This window comes from Macrosteles quadrilineatus, unplaced genomic scaffold (assembly GCF_028750875.1).
Source record: "Macrosteles quadrilineatus isolate MER2022 unplaced genomic scaffold, UCM_ALF_1.0 Scaffold_2__2_contigs__length_208266976, whole genome shotgun sequence".
NCBI classification, from domain to species: Eukaryota; Metazoa; Arthropoda; class Insecta; order Hemiptera; family Cicadellidae; genus Macrosteles; species Macrosteles quadrilineatus.
In genome coordinates, this window is record NW_026542595.1 from 107,708,264 (window position 1) to 107,726,722 (window position 18,459).

At 38.1% G+C, this 18,459-nt stretch overlaps 1 protein-coding gene across 1 annotated transcript; it reads left to right on the forward strand.

The window, feature by feature from the left end:
- The first annotated feature begins 11,142 nt into the window (after positions 1-11,142).
- On the forward strand, positions 11,143-13,899 carry LOC128984745 (mucin-2-like). Its single transcript, XM_054404091.1, has 3 exons — positions 11,143-11,308; positions 11,774-11,862; positions 12,979-13,899. Exons 1-3 carry the CDS (start codon positions 11,143-11,145, stop codon positions 13,897-13,899), a joined length of 1,176 nt encoding a protein of 391 aa, XP_054260066.1.
- The last annotated feature ends 4,560 nt before the right edge of the window (positions 13,900-18,459 follow it).

Genomic DNA, 18,459 nt, shown 5'->3' on the forward strand with positions numbered 1-18,459 from the left:
CGACACCAAATTGCTGCACTTTTTTCCTCTTTCACCTATAATATGGGCTTAAATTTCAAACGGGACCTTGCTAACATCTTTCTGCGTATGACGCACTCCAGATACAGTAATTAACTTCTTGCCCCTCTCAACATCCATGGGAACTCCACACACACCCGGCTTCGCCCCTATCAGTACACTGGGGCTGAAGTTTCCCTAATAGAGGAAATTGACGGAGCACTCCTAAACTCATACGCATTTGTAAGAGCCCAGATCAGACCCAGATCCTTCAGCAGGCACAATCTTCAGGTCCCAGTCCCATTAATCCTTGAGTGGCTATCAAAATTTACTATACCCGGAGTGATGTTGTTACCCTCACCTGACACCCCCAACACCGTGATTTTATCACACTACCCTCAGCCGGACACAAGGCTCCGACTTGAAAACGGTGATGAGACAGATTCAGACTCCTCAGGTCCCCCCTCTCCCCAACCTCGACCCTCACCCCGCCAACACTACAGCCTGCCCCCCCCCCCCACACCACAGCCCACCCCCTATTCGCACCCCTCCGGCAAATTCACCAGCCCATTCTCAACCTGTCAATCCCCCTCAGCCTGCCCGTTCCTCCCTACCTGACAACTCCCAGCCCTCAACTTCCTACGGCCAACCACCCGCCAACCATCCAGTGGCCTTGCCAAGAACATGGCTACCTGTGTACCTCGAAGCAGCTGCTGGAGCGAGAAATGGGTTGAGGTTTTCCAAATAACATGTTTACATTCATACCCCTTTGATTGACTTTGCAGGTTATTTGATATAGGGTCCTGAAGGTTGCTTAAGAGAGGGGGTTTTGTACTTAAACTTTTTTAAATTTTGGAGATGTGATAACTGATTTTTTGTTGTTAAAATTTTCCTCCACCTCCACCACCTCCACCACTACCTCCACTACTCAATGACTAGACTAATATCAAAGGTCATATCTTCCACTAGCCTATATTATTTTTCACTACAGACTTAACTTCTGTTTCATGTGACTACAGAAAATATGCAGAAACTGTGGGATATTGGTGGATACCAACTGGAGGCAAGGGGAAAAACTTTGCAACCCTTGTTACTGTTTCGCCAAGAAGTACGGGGTAAGTAACCTTGAAAATTTTTGTTTATTTAGTTATTGTGGGACTTGTAAATCAATTATCCCGTCAAAAACCTTCACTAGCAGCCAAACTAAACAATCTTATACTGTAACATAATTGTTCTATTTCTTATACAAGAATATTATTCACACATCTTGCTTCAACAAACTCTATTTCCAAACTAAACCAATGTTTACAAAAATCATCTGACAACAAAACATACAGGGTTTTCATAAATGAATGGTGCAGTTTTGAATGCTTATAAAATAATAACTGTGCGAGGTAGAAAAAAATGGTTGGCACCTCTGAATTCTTCAGCTCATTTAGTTTTATTACTCTGTCTTAGAAAACAGCTGTTTCATTGTTGTTGGTTAAATTGTGCAATAACCTCAAATATTCACCTCAACCTCAACTTATGTAAGTATACCATCTCCTCCGTAGTACGGTGCAGGAACTAAGAACTTCCTGTTTCGGCAAATGGTTCTCTTGTCAGTTTCCACAAGGTAGGAACGTGGTTCGTTCAATTTCCCGACTACCTTACCGTGTCGACGTAGATCTGTGATCCATACCATGCTTCCAACTTCTAATTCACTTAAACCACTCGCTCCATGTCGTCTATCAAATTGTATCTTGTATTTATTCTGGTACTTATTCTCCCTCTCAAGAAAATTCTTGTTTTCCACAGGATTTCCAACCAAAGTAGATGGAAGATTGTCTCTTAATTTCCTTCCAAACATAAGTTCAGATCGGGAAAAGCCGGTTTCAAGAGGTGAGGTCCGGTAAGAAAGTAGGGCAAGTTCAAATTTATCCTTGTTTTTTGCTAACAAACTTTAAATTTGATTAAAGATTATGAAATTTATTTTATTCCTTCTCGTAGGCGTGGTAATCGTAGGTCGTGCAAAATTGGCGTATGATAACTGGAGTTCCAATTCTGGGTTTCTTCAATATTTCTTACCCGAGGTGGTAAGATCAAAATTAAACCCAACAGTTAAGGAGCTAACTTGGAGCTCAATGATAATTATTATAATTAAGATATCATCCTTTTATTTTTAACGTTGAAAATGTTTAATCCAGGAAATGTTTTGCCTACGGTAGGCGTCAAAATGTCAGGTGTTATCAATAAATGTCCAAACACAATATTTGAATAATCAATTTATATTAATAAAATCCATTAAACTCATTTACAATTATTTTATAGATTTTCCTAATTTATGGATCAGGATCAGATGAAGACAATGGCATTTTTACGCTGGGGTGTGCCGATAGCTTCAATATTTAATAGTTTATTTAATACATCACACTCCTAGAACGATTAATTTAATAACTAGAGTTTTTGCCCACTACAATCAAATATGAGGGTTAGTTGCTTCTCGCTCATTTAAAATGGCTAAATAGTTAAAATCATAAAATAATATAATCCCGGGATCGGCTGTGACGAATTCCGAAATCACAGGATTGGATTGAAGGCCCGGAATGGAGACCCCTATCTGTAAGTCTAACGTAGGTATTTGAGTTATCCATCAATTTTTAGCACCTTACTCTTATAATGGTATTGTGTAAGATTGTAAAGTTTTGTCCTATTTTAAAGGTTGTCGGAGTGATAAAATTCGTCGTGTGGATATACGAAAAAGTAAAAAATACATCACCACCACAGCAACCACAACCAGACCAAATCAGCAGGTAAAGAGAAACCAGATTATTAATTGTCATTAATCACCGTCAGGTATACATTGTGTCAAATGTAATCTAGAACCCTTCCCTCAACACTGTTGCTTTATTTTATACAGTTGTTTTGTACAGTCATCCCAACAATTATTGCAATTATTAACAAACAATTAATAACCTTAGTGTTGGGAAAAATAGTAACCATATTTAATATTTCAATAAAAAGTACATAGAGTTTCCTATTCTTAATGTAAATGTGAGTGCGATTAGCAATCTAAGCTATCCTATGACTTCTGTTCCCGTCCTAATCATAGTGGGCTAGTAAAAAAATTGTGTTCTGCAGATTTACTTTTGCTATTGACAACGCAGGAAAATAAAAAAATAACTGACTTTTCCAAATAACATGTTTACATTCATACCCTTTTGATTGACTTTGCAGGTTATTTGATCTAGGGTCCTGAAGGTTGCTTAAGAGAGAGGGTTTTGTACTTAAACTTTTTGAAATTTGGAGATGTGATAACAGATTTGTTGTTGTTAAAACTTTCCTCCACCTCCACCACTACCTCCACTACTCAATGACTAGACTAATTTCAAAGGTCATATCTTCCACTAGCCTATATTATTTTTCTCTACAGACTTAACTTCTGTTTCATGTGGCTACAGAAAATATGCAGGAACTGTGGTTTTTTGGGAGATGTCAACTTCAGGCCAGGGGAACAGCTTTGCAACCCTTGTTACTGTTACGTCATGAAGTACGGGGTAAGTAACCTTGAAAATTTTAGTTTATTTAGTTATTGTGGGACTTGTAAATCAATTATCCCGTCAAAAACCTTCACTAGCAGCCAAACTAAACAATCTTATACTGTAACATAATTGTTCTATTTCTTATACAAGAATATTATTCACACATCTTGCTTCAACAAACTCTATTTCCAAACTAAACCAATGTTTACAAAAATCATCTGACAACAAAACATATTTAAACACAAATAAATCATATGATAACAAGAACAGACTTAACACAACATCCCGCCTCAAGATGTCCACATCTTTATGAACCTCAGTACCACCTCGGTTTCTTAATGGACCTTCCGTAACGGGTTACTGTGCCAGCTCCTGGACGATCACGTGAGTTGCATGGACGATTAAGGACCATGGATGAACAGTTTGAAAGTATACCATCTCCTACGTAGTACGGTGCAGGAACTAAGAACTTCCTGTTTCGGCGAATGGTTCTCTTGTCAGTTTCCACAAGGTAGGAACGTGGTTCGTTCAATTTCCCGACTACCTTACCGTGTCGACGTAGATCTGTGATCCATACCATGCTTCCAACTTCTAATTCACTTAAACCACTCGCTCCATGTCGTCTATCAAATTGTATCTTGTATTTATTCTGGTACTTATTCTCCCTCTCAAGAAAATTCTTGTTTTCCACAGGATTTCCAACCAAAGTAGATGGAAGATTGTCTCTTAATTTCCTTCCAAACATAAGTTCAGATCGGGAAAAGCCGGTTTCAAGAGGTGAGGTCCGGTAAGAATGTAGGGCAAGTTCAAATTTATCCTTGTTTTTTGCTAACAAACTTTAAATTTGATTAAAGATTATGAAATTTATTTTATTCCTTCTCGTAGGCGTGGTAATCGTAGGTGGTGCAAAATTGGCGTATGATAACTGGAGTTCCAATTCTGGGTTTCTTCAATATTTCTTACCCGAGGTGGTAAGATCAAAATTAAACCCAACAGTTAAGGAGCTAACTTGGAGCTCAATGATAATTATTATAATTATGATATCATCCTTTTATTTTTAACGTTGAAAATGTTTAATCCAGGAAATGTTTTGCCTACGGTAGGCGTCAAAATGTCAGGTGTTCTCAATAAATGTCCAAACACAATATTTGAATAATCAATTTATATTAATAAAATCCATTAAACTCATTTACAATTATTTTATAGATTTTCCTAATTTATGGATCAGGATCAGATGAAGACAATGGCATTTTTACGCTGGGGTGTGCCGATAGCTTCAATATTTAATAGTTTATTTAATACATCACACTCCTAGAACGATTAATTTAATAACTAGAGTTTTTGCCCACTACAATCAAATATGAGGGTTAGTTGCTTCTCGCTCATTTAAAATGGCTAAATAGTTAAAATCATAAAATAATATAATCCCGGGATCGGCTGTGACGAATTCCGAAATCCCAGGATTGGATTGAAGGCCCGGAATTGAGACCCCTATCTGTATTTCTAACGTAGGTATTTGAGTTATCCATCAATTTTTAGCACCTTATTCTTATAATGGTATTGTGTAGTAGCTTATAAGTAAAGATTGTAAAGTTTTGACCTATTTCACAGATACTGACAGCAAGAGAATTGTTTGTAGGATGGTTGATCAAAAAATTTCAACCACCAGCAACCCCACCACCTCCACCAGTGCCTTCAACTCCACCAGTGCCTTCAACCCCACCACCTCCACCACCACCTTCAACCAGGTAAAGAAAGAGCATAGTTGGGAAAGTTAGTCAAAATTTCTAACTAGTTAGAAGTTAGAAGTTAGTCCCGTAAAAAGTAACTGATAGAAAATACTAGTTAGTTAGTTTGAAAAGTAACTGATAGAAGTTATCGTTAGTTGAAAAATATAATCCCAGGATCGGCTGTGACGAATTCCGAAATCCCGGGATTGGATTGAAGGCCCGGAATTGAGACCCCTATCTGTAAGTCTAACGTAGGTATTTGAGTTATCCATCAATTTTTAGCACCTTACTCTTATAATGGTATTGTGTAAGATTGTAAAGTTTTGTCCTATTTTAAAGGTTGTCGGAGTGATAAAATTCGTCGTGTGGATATACGAAAAAGTAAAAAATACATCACCACCACAGCAACCACAACCAGACCAAATCAGCAGGTAAAGAGAAACCAGATTATTAATTGTCATTAATCACCGTCAGGTATACATTGTGTCAAATGTAATCTAGAACCCTTCCCTCAACACTGTTGCTTTATTTTATACAGTTGTTTTGTACAGTCATCCCAACAATTATTGCAATTATTAACAAACAATTAATAACCTTAGTGTTGGGAAAAATAGTAACCATATTTAATATTTCAATAAAAAGTACATAGAGTTTCCTATTCTTAATGTAAATGTGAGTGCGATTAGCAATCTAAGCTATCCTATGACTTCTGTTCCCGTCCTAATCATAGTGGGCTAGTAAAAAAATTGTGTTCTGCAGATTTACTTTTGCTATTGACAACGCAGGAAAATAAAAAAATAACTGACTTTTCCAAATAACATGTTTACATTCATACCCTTTTGATTGACTTTGCAGGTTATTTGATCTAGGGTCCTGAAGGTTGCTTAAGAGAGAGGGTTTTGTACTTAAACTTTTTGAAATTTGGAGATGTGATAACAGATTTGTTGTTGTTAAAACTTTCCTCCACCTCCACCACTACCTCCACTACTCAATGACTAGACTAATTTCAAAGGTCATATCTTCCACTAGCCTATATTATTTTTCTCTACAGACTTAACTTCTGTTTCATGTGGCTACAGAAAATATGCAGGAACTGTGGTTTTTTGGGAGATGTCAACTTCAGGCCAGGGGAACAGCTTTGCAACCCTTGTTACTGTTACGTCATGAAGTACGGGGTAAGTAACCTTGAAAATTTTAGTTTATTTAGTTATTGTGGGACTTGTAAATCAATTATCCCGTCAAAAACCTTCACTAGCAGCCAAACTAAACAATCTTATACTGTAACATAATTGTTCTATTTCTTATACAAGAATATTATTCACACATCTTGCTTCAACAAACTCTATTTCCAAACTAAACCAATGTTTACAAAAATCATCTGACAACAAAACATATTTAAACACAAATAAATCATATGATAACAAGAACAGACTTAACACAACATCCCGCCTCAAGATGTCCACATCTTTATGAACCTCAGTACCACCTCGGTTTCTTAATGGACCTTCCGTAACGGGTTACTGTGCCAGCTCCTGGACGATCACGTGAGTTGCATGGACGATTAAGGACCATGGATGAACAGTTTGAAAGTATACCATCTCCTACGTAGTACGGTGCAGGAACTAAGAACTTCCTGTTTCGGCGAATGGTTCTCTTGTCAGTTTCCACAAGGTAGGAACGTGGTTCGTTCAATTTCCCGACTACCTTACCGTGTCGACGTAGATCTGTGATCCATACCATGCTTCCAACTTCTAATTCACTTAAACCACTCGCTCCATGTCGTCTATCAAATTGTATCTTGTATTTATTCTGGTACTTAATTATTCTCCCTCTCAAGAAAATTCTTGTTTTCCACTGGATTTCCAACCAAAGTAGATGGAAGATTGTCTCTTAATTTCCTTCCAAACATAAGTTCTATGAGTTTAATGAGGTGTATTTGTTCGATAATTGTTCGATTTCCGGAGTGCATTGGTATTTAAACCGTGAAACAGCGTTTGCTAAATTACGAATTGAATAAATAAATCGAGTCTTTAAGTTCGACGTCGACCGGCAAAATTCGTCAAATTTGACCATTTTCGTAGAGCCTACCCCAAGTACAGTGTCGTAATTATATGTTTATGTGTCGTCAAAATTGTCTTCTGTGTATGTAAGTAAATGTTTTGTGTAAATTGTATTTATATCATTAGAAGAAGCCAATCTGTCCACATTCATATTTGTTTGATCATGTTTCTTGCAGGTTTCATGTCCTAGTGTGTAATCCAGTCACATTGCTTTAAAGTTATTGCCATTTACTTATTTTAAAATACATACTGTGATACATTTGTAGGTATTATTATATGAATAATTTGGGTAAATTTTTATACCAGTAAATTTCACATTGTAATTTTGTACTTAACTTCAATTTATATCGTTAGGATATCAGCTGTCTGTCACGTAAAACTGTTACAATTTGTTCTTGCTTAAATATTTGGGTTTAAAATCACTTCTAAAATACATAAAGAAATCTCTGAGAGTATTTGATTGTGTACAAATTCAGGTTTTAATCAGAGCATTGTCCCGGTTGAAGGGTAGGTTTCAATACAGGCTATAAGGGTAGGCTTACATTAACGCCATAAAAGTAATTTTATTAACCAAAATTAAACAATCGACTCAGTAGTCGATTTGGCCCAGTTTGCCACTGAGCAACAAAGTGTGCTGTACACAGGACTACGAATAGCCCCTTTGCATATTAAGATCAACTGGCCAGTTGTTAATAAATACACAAATTTGGGAAGCCTGATAGCCTAAAAACAGATTAAATAAATCAAACCTAGGTTCCCGAGGCTCTGCTGTCAGTATCTCAGGAAAGAAAGTCAAAAACCACAATCAATACTCTCCCCTATGCAATTGAAGTGTAATTATAGCAGAAACTTGAATATTATTATTGATTATTGTAATATTTGTAAATATTTAAAGTGACAATACACAAAGCTTATTCTCTCAACAATTTTATTAATTCTCCTTTGTTAATCTTGTCAAGGTAATCGGCTTAACCGACCAATTGCAATAAAATACAATATCATTAAATAGTCAATCAATACATAATTTATTACATATTAGTTCAATCAGTGTTTGGCATTATCGTTCAATAATACAGAGTCATAGCCATGTTTTAACAGAATTTCAACAAAGAGTGTATTTTGCATTCAGAGTGTTTGGTATACTTTTTATTACATCTTAAGAAGTGTTATATTTAAGATCATTGAAGGTACTTTCAGGAGGACATATCAGACCTCTCACGGTCCATAAATCGGACTTCTGGGATACACAATTACCAGGGCTCAATACAACATCTTACTTCCACTGCCGGCTCTGTGATTGGTCCTCAGTAGTCTGATTAAATAAATTAAATCTCACCTTTTCAAACCCTACCAGGGGCAACTTTTTATAACACTCACACCTGTATGGAATAGCCAAATTGCATTACATAAAGGTGTGAGGTGATTTTGGTTGATGGAATGATCAATTAAGTAAAGAGAATATTTTGAATATAAGTAAAGAACTTTTATTTTTCTTTACACTATACTACTAGAACAAATTACAAGCGATTGGCACCAAGTGAAAGATATTTTCCTGTAGATGTGCAGAATCCCTTTATAAATTAAAATAGACTCAAAATAAGCACAAAATATGAATAATAAATAATACATACTTTAGGTCGAGTTTTCGACCAAGGACCGAGCTCCGATTAAAAAACGATCGTAATTAAAGCGGTGTACCGCAAATCGCGTATTTAGCCTGTAAGGCACCAGATGAGGTTTTAAAGGCACTCGCCAGGTTCGTTAACTACTATTGTAAGCCATCTTAACCTTATTCAATGAGGGTGGTTTAATTATTAAGGATATTATAACTAACGGAATGGATAGTAAACATAGACCATTAATTAAGTCACTAGCTTTACTAGCGTGTTTTAAGTTTTAAATTCCTTCAACATGTGACCAGTTCTTTTGTTCAAATGAATATTATTTTATTTTTATTGACTCAGCTGTTTACCAAAACAAACTATATGTTTTTTTTTTTTTTTTTTTTGTTTACACTTATTTATTTAGCAATTGATGCAGTGAAATTGATATAAAGGATATGTGTGGACGATTCGTTTAATGATGTCAGGACACCAACGTTATAATTATGTGTAGCCTACTGTGAATTTTATTGGATGTTTTCGTTTTATTTTTACATTATTCGTCCGTATAGTGTAAAAAATATATATATTTGGATAAAAAGGCATTGAAACAAGTACTTTACTCTAATCTTGGTTCCCACTTCCAAACCATTGAGTGGTTTGTCCAGGTAAGATATGTCACTATATAAGGTTTTTATTTTATATTTTTGATATTTGATGATATAATGGCAATTTGACAAATAATGTTATTTGATTATTGAGAAATTGGCATCCCTGCAGGAGAAGCACGACAAACTCCTTGTTTTATCAACGGAATCAGATGCAAAGCTAAAGAACAGGCAATACGAGCTGAAGTTACTTGAACAACAACATGAAACAGAGTTGCAGCTATTGCGAGAGTCTCACGCCACGATAATGACCAAATTCAACAGTCTGCTGAAACCACAACGATTGGAGACTGCTAAAAATCGTCAAGAACTTGTGCGCTGTAATGCTGAAATCAGGGACGTCACCGCACGATGTGAAAAAATGAGACAGAAAATCAACTTTATGGAGGGTCAAGAAGCAGCAAAGTTGCTTACAACAGTGTTTCAACCACATTGGAGATGATGGTGCAGGTAGAGATGGCAGCAGAACTGGCAAGGACAAAACTGACAAGGTAGTTGTGCTAGACTTGTGTAGGACGCACAACCCTCAAGAAAACCCTCTTAGTGTAGCCCTCTATACCATACAGAGGCTAACAGAATCTCAGAGGTTGGACAGGAGAAGTACAAAGTACTAGGTGCCTCTTCTGTTTTTAGACTATCCGGGTTTGGATAAAAAGGCATTGAAAAAAGTACTTTACACTAATCTTGGTTCCCACTTCCAAACCATTGAGTGGTTTGTCCAGGTAAGATATGTCACCATATAAGTTTTTTATTTGATATATTTGATATTTGATGATATAATGGTAATTTGACAAATAATGTTATTTGATTATTGAGAAATTAAGTAGGTAGATAGGCTCATTCCAGTGAGAGCGGCGTCTTCCTTTTCCTCGATAAGAAGTTTCTGGGGTCAACACTTGCACTGGAGGAGGTAGTGGGCGATATGTCGTTCTGTCTCTTAACACAGCTTCGTACTCTTCTACCTTTTTGATGAGATCGGATAGGCTGTGCATTTCGTGACGTCTGATGTAGAATTTGTAGTCTGGTTTTAAATTGTTGTAGATACTCCAGTAATATAGAATATATAAACTTTATATAACTAACTGAATTGATCTCTTAAAATAATCGAAGTATCACTATAGAAGTTATACTATAAAAACAGAAATACTATTATCTAGAATTAAAATACAAAATCTTGAAAAAGATGTCAGGAATTCAGGCACCTCCAATTCCACAGACTCGGACTGCTACAGTCAGGTCTCTAGATACGACCCAAAGTACAAGAATGCTAACTTCTATACGGAAAAAGGCTTCCTCTGTCCGACCCATATCTCAGTCAGGATATCGAGATTTGAAATAAGCCAAAGTTTGTCAAGCATGACCTATATCTGATAAAGCATGAAAATTGAGAAGAAGGGAAGGAAATCCTCATTAAATAACTATTGAATTTAATATGTTTTGACGGAACAGAGAATTATCCATGCTTGTCCATATATTGTAGTTTATCGAATTTGATAAATCCGGCCATCAGTAAAACACTCTTGATGGAGTAAGAGGATTGTGGAGTCACAGTTAGAGAGGTAAGCATGACTGATTTTCTATTCTTCTACGAGGAACTAGTGGAGGCGGAAGTAAATGATCTGACAATGTATGAAGATGCAATAGCAGCCCATTACAAGTATGCTATCTCTCTCTACTCGAACATGCTCGGGAAACAACTCGGATCGAACAAATACACCTTCTGGGTGAAACGTAGGAGACAGACCTACAGCGCTCCATTGGGTTTTGTCTAAAGATGATCCGATATTAGATGATTTACCTAACAATACCAAGATCAGTGGCGGAGCACACATATAGTGATGTGAAAATCTACTTCCAAGTAAGACGACTCTTGTTCCTTAACATCTATGCCTTGTCTAAAGGGAACGACCTTCTGGCAAAAGGACTCGAAATAACAGTATACCTGCTGAGATTCGCTGAGCTTTCAAATTACTACATTATATCTAGTTGGATCTCTTTCAACCACATTGGAGATGATGGTGCAGGTAGCGATGGCAGCAGAACTGGCAAGGAAGCCAGTTGTGCTAGCCTTGTGTAGGACGCAAAACCCTCAAGACAACCCTCTTAGTGTAGCCCTCTATACCATACAGAGGCTAACAGAATCATAGAGGTTGGACAGGAGAAGTACAAAGTACTAGGTGCCTCTTCTGTTTTTAGACTATCCGGGTTTGGATAAAAATGCGTTGAAACAAGTACTTTACACTAATCTTGGTTCCCACTTCCAAACCATCAAGTGGTTTGTCCAGGTAAGATATGTCACTATATAAGTTTTTTATTTGATATATTTGATATTTGATGATATAATGATAATTTGACAAATAATGATATTTTTGTCTATTCCCTTATGACATTTAAAGGTAACTCACGTCCCTGCTCATGTGAAACTGATAATGTCACACTCCAGTTAGTGTAGTATGCAAGACCCAGCTAAACTCAACATTTCACCATATTTCTTACTGTGATTCCAATAGTGTATACTTTTATCGAGCCGATCCCATTGCTGTCGTGTCTGAACCAATGGCCAAAAAAATACAAACAATCTCCCACCCAAGTTCCTAACCCAACCATAACTGAATAGCAGTCGCAGTCAAGTGTTTGGGGAAAACTTTCATTTGATGAGTAAGTAACATTGAACTTTAAAATAAAAATTCATTCTTCCATTAATTACAGATGAAAAGAAATATAATGTAAATTAACAATAACTATTTAATTCAATCGTAACCTTTTCTTATTTTTATCAATTTTGTATAATATTTTAGGAAAAAATTATAGCTTTATATTAATTAAACTCAAATAAAATATTTTTTATATTTTTAGTGTCTTTTAAATAACATTTTTTATTTAATTAAAACAAGCGTATTAATAGTAAACATTTTAAAAATTTTATCAACAATTCCTTACAATAATAATTTGTATTTAGTATTTTGCTTATGTTGTATAAGAACTATAAGGAAGATGATTAAATAAAAAAAAACAATTAAAATCTATATAACTATACAGCCCGATGTGTAACTGACTGACAGGGGATACAAATTCTAGACAACTTCTAGAAGTGCTAGGAAGTTGAAATTTGGCACGATTGTCGGTCTTAGTAGGCCCGGTGGCCTTAACAAATTACATTCTCGCTAACGACTTTGGGCGATAAGTCATCCATTGTGAAGAATTTGGAATTTTTTGTGGTCTTCCCAGTAGGTCAGCGTTGAATCGTCGCCACCAGACAACAGCTTCACGATCAACTTCCCTCAACAATTCCATCCCATCTCAAACTGTCTCCCAATCCTACTCTCACAAGCTCGACACAAACCGTTCCCCCTTCACTAGCCCTTCACAAAACACCGTTTCCAATCAACCACCAACTTCAGGCCCACTCTCCCTCCAACAACACCGTCGCCACCAGACAACAGCTTCACGATCAACTTCCCTCAACAATTCCATCCCATCTCAAACCGTCTCCCAATCCTACTCTCACGCGCTCGACACAAACCATTCCCCCTTCACTAGCCCTTCACAAAACACCGCTTCCAATCAACCACCAACTTCAGGCCCACTCGCCCTCCAACAACACCGTCGCCACCAGACAACAGCTTCACGATCAACTTCCCTCAACAATTCCATCCCATCTCAAACTGTCTCCCAATCCTACTCTCACAAGCTCGACACAAACCGTTCCCCCTTCACTAGCCCTTCACAAAACACCGTTTCCAATCAACCACCAACTTCAGGCCCACTCTCCCTCCAACAACACCGTCGCCACCAGACAACAGCTTCACGATCAACTTCCCTCAACAATTCCATCCCATCTCAAACCGTCTCCCAATCCTACTCTCACGCGCTCGACACAAACCATTCCCCCTTCACTAGCCCTTCACAAAACACCGCTTCCAATCAACCACCAACTTCAGGCCCACTCGCCCTCCAACAACACCGTCGCCACCAGACAACAGCTTCACGATCAACTTCCCTCAACAATTCCATCCTATCTCAAACCGGATCCGAATCCAACTCCCACACGCTCGACACAAACCATTCCCCCTTCACTAGCCCTTCACAAAACACCGTTTCCAATCACCCACCAATTTCAGGCCCACTCGCCCTCCAACTCCAAGTTGTCTACACCCGTAGCAGTATTTCCCGACGAAATTTATTCACCGACCCCCATGATTCCTATACTTCCCGCCGTTCTCACTCACACTCCCATGCCACGCCAACCCGTCACTCCCATCACTACAGTTTCACCACACCCCACCGCTCGTCGCACCGTTCCCGTCGTTACTGTCCAATAAGTCCCGTATTCTCCCCCATCTCCACTTCCACAAGATCCTCCCGATCTTCCAGCATTGTCAGGTCTCCCGCCCAGCCCGCTACACAGCCCTTGAGAGCTGTCTTTGTCGGCCCAACCCCAATCTATCCCAATTACACCGTACCACTCCTGATCCAAATACAATTCATATCCACCTATACCCAGGGTTTCACCAGCCAGTAGTAACAACATAACACCACTAACAAGTTTAACCACTACAAGTCATGCATTTAGATACTTCATAATTGTAAAAACATACTATAAACGATAAACATACAAATTTCTAACACAATTGTTTTTTCCAAAACACAGGTCCTCGCATGAATCTGCTAACAGATTACATTGCGACACATCCACTCATCCAGGCTTACATTATGGGAAGGCGGACCACCTACACCACATCGGGGTTCCGGTCAACTCAATGACCGGGTCTCGTACCCTAGGCGGGGTACTTGCCCTAGCCACACGTCCCAGCGACCCTTCACCCTGTCGCTGCACCCACCTTGCCCATGGCAGCTGTCCCAACCCCCGCTGCCCATACGAGAACCCCGTGAGAAAACTGTGGAAAGACCGATTCGCCGCTTGCATTACTGGCCTCGGCAACACATCTGCCCTCCGCCTTCTCACAATATACATCCGAACCCATTCTGATGACGTCGAGTACGTTTACGGCATCCCTTTCCCCATCACCCTCTTCGACACCAAATTGCTGCACTTTTTTCCTCTTTCACCTATAATATGGGCTTAAATTTCAAACGGGACCTTGCTAACATCTTTCTGCGTATGACGCACTCCAGATACAGTAATTAACTTCTTGCCCCTCTCAACATCCATGGGAACTCCACACACACCCGGCTTCGCCCCTATCAGTACACTGGGGCTGAAGTTTCCCTAATAGAGGAAATTGACGGAGCACTCCTAAACTCATACGCATTTGTAAGAGCCCAGATCAGACCCAGATCCTTCAGCAGGCACAATCTTCAGGTCCCAGTCCCATTAATCCTTGAGTGGCTATCAAAATTTACTATACCCGGAGTGATGTTGCTACCCTCACCTGACACCCCCAACACCGTGATTTTATCACACTACCCTCAGCCGGACACAAGGCTCCGACTTGAAAACGGTGATGAGACAGATTCAGACTCCTCAGGTCCCCCCTCTCCCCAACCTCGACCCTCACCCCGCCAACACTACAGCCTGCCCCCCCCCACACCACAGCCCACCCCCTATTCGCACCCCTCCGGCAAATTCACCAGCCCATTCTCAACCTGTCAATCCCCCTCAGCCTGCCCGTTCCTCCCTACCTGACAACTCCCAGCCCTCAACTTCCTACGGCCAACCACCCGCCAACCATCCAGTGGCCTTGCCAAGAACATGGCTACCTGTGTACCTCGAAGCAGCTGCTGGAGCGAGAAATGGGTTGAGGTTTTCCAAATAACATGTTTACATTCATACCCCTTTGATTGACTTTGCAGGTTATTTGATATAGGGTCCTGAAGGTTGCTTAAGAGAGGGGGTTTTGTACTTAAACTTTTTTAAATTTTGGAGATGTGATAACTGATTTTTTGTTGTTAAAATTTTCCTCCACCTCCACCACCTCCACCACTACCTCCACTACTCAATGACTAGACTAATATCAAAGGTCATATCTTCCACTAGCCTATATTATTTTTCACTACAGACTTAACTTCTGTTTCATGTGACTACAGAAAATATGCAGAAACTGTGGGATATTGGTGGATACCAACTGGAGGCAAGGGGAAAAACTTTGCAACCCTTGTTACTGTTTCGCCAAGAAGTACGGGGTAAGTAACCTTGAAAATTTTTGTTTATTTAGTTATTGTGGGACTTGTAAATCAATTATCCCGTCAAAAACCTTCACTAGCAGCCAAACTAAACAATCTTATACTGTAACATAATTGTTCTATTTCTTATACAAGAATATTATTCACACATCTTGCTTCAACAAACTCTATTTCCAAACTAAACCAATGTTTACAAAAATCATCTGACAACAAAACATACAGGGTTTTCATAAATGAATGGTGCAGTTTTGAATGCTTATAAAATAATAACTGTGCGAGGTAGAAAAAAATGGTTGGCACCTCTGAATTCTTCAGCTCATTTAGTTTTATTACTCTGTCTTAGAAAACAGCTGTTTCATTGTTGTTGGTTAAATTGTGCAATAACCTCAAATATTCACCTCAACCTCAACTTATGTAAGTATACCATCTCCTCCGTAGTACGGTGCAGGAACTAAGAACTTCCTTTTTCGGCAAATGGTTCTCTTGTCAGTTTCCACAAGGTAGGAACGTGGTTCGTTCAATTTCCCGACTACCTTACCGTGTCGACGTAGATCTGTGATCCATACCATGCTTCCAACTTCTAATTCACTTAAACCACTCGCTCCATGTCGTCTATCAAATTGTATCTTGTATTTATTCTGGTACTTATTCTCCCTCTCAAGAAAATTCTTGTTTTCCACAGGATTTCCAACCAAAGTAGATGGAAGATTGTCTCTTAATTTCCTTCCAAACATAAGTTCAGATCGGGAAAAGCCGGTTTCAAGAGGTGAGGTCCGGTAAGAAAGTAGGGCAAGTTCAAATTTATCCTTGTTTTTTGCTAACAAACTTTAAATTTGATTAAAGATTATGAAATTTATTTTATTCCTTCTCGTAGGCGTGGTAATCGTAGGTCGTGCAAAATTGGCGTATGATAACTGGAGTTCCAATTCTGGGTTTCTTCAATATTTCTTACCCGAGGTGGTAAGATCAAAATTAAACCCAACAGTTAAGGAGCTAACTTGGAGCTCAATGATAATTATTATAATTAAGATATCATCCTTTTATTTTTAACGTTGAAAATGTTTAATCCAGGAAATGTTTTGCCTACGGTAGGCGTCAAAATGTCAGGTGTTATCAATAAATGTCCAAACACAATATTTGAATAATCAATTTATATTAATAAAATCCATTAAACTCATTTACAATTATTTTATAGATTTTCCTAATTTATGGATCAGGATCAGATGAAGACAATGGCATTTTTACGCTGGGGTGTGCCGATAGCTTCAATATTTAATAGTTTATTTAATACATCACACTCCTAGAACGATTAATTTAATAACTAGAGTTTTTGCCCACTACAATCAAATATGAGGGTTAGTTGCTTCTCGCTCATTTAAAATGGCTAAATAGTTAAAATCATAAAATAATATAATCCCGGGATCGGCTGTGACGAATTCCGAAATCACAGGATTGGATTGAAGGCCCGGAATGGAGACCCCTATCTGTAAGTCTAACGTAGGTATTTGAGTTATCCATCAATTTTTAGCACCTTACTCTTATAATGGTATTGTGTAAGATTGTAAAGTTTTGTCCTATTTTAAAGGTTGTCGGAGTGATAAAATTCGTCGTGTGGATATACGAAAAAGTAAAAAATACATCACCACCACAGCAACCACAACCAGACCAAATCAGCAGGTAAAGAGAAACCAGATTATTAATTGTCATTAATCACCGTCAGGTATACATTGTGTCAAATGTAATCTAGAACCCTTCCCTCAACACTGTTGCTTTATTTTATACAGTTGTTTTGTACAGTCATCCCAACAATTATTGCAATTATTAACAAACAATTAATAACCTTAGTGTTGGGAAAAATAGTAACCATATTTAATATTTCAATAAAAAGTACATAGAGTTTCCTATTCTTAATGTAAATGTGAGTGCGATTAGCAATCTAAGCTATCCTATGACTTCTGTTCCCGTCCTAATCATAGTGGGCTAGTAAAAAAATTGTGTTCTGCAGATTTACTTTTGCTATTGACAACGCAGGAAAATAAAAAAATAACTGACTTTTCCAAATAACATGTTTACATTCATACCCTTTTGATTGACTTTGCAGGTTATTTGATCTAGGGTCCTGAAGGTTGCTTAAGAGAGAGGGTTTTGTACTTAAACTTTTTGAAATTTGGAGATGTGATAACAGATTTGTTGTTGTTAAAACTTTCCTCCACCTCCACCACTACCTCCACTACTCAATGACTAGACTAATTTCAAAGGTCATATCTTCCACTAGCCTATATTATTTTTCTCTACAGACTTAACTTCTGTTTCATGTGGCTACAGAAAATATGCAGGAACTGTGGTTTTTTGGGAGATGTCAACTTCAGGCCAGGGGAACAGCTTTGCAACCCTTGTTACTGTTACGTCATGAAGTACGGGGTAAGTAACCTTGAAAATTTTAGTTTATTTAGTTATTGTGGGACTTGTAAATCAATTATCCCGTCAAAAACCTTCACTAGCAGCCAAACTAAACAATCTTATACTGTAACATAATTGTTCTATTTCTTATACAAGAATATTATTCACACATCTTGCTTCAACAAACTCTATTTCCAAACTAAACCAATGTTTACAAAAATCATCTGACAACAAAACATATTTAAACACAAATAAATCATATGATAACAAGAACAGACTTAACACAACATCCCGCCTCAAGATGTCCACATCTTTATGAACCTCAGTACCACCTCGGT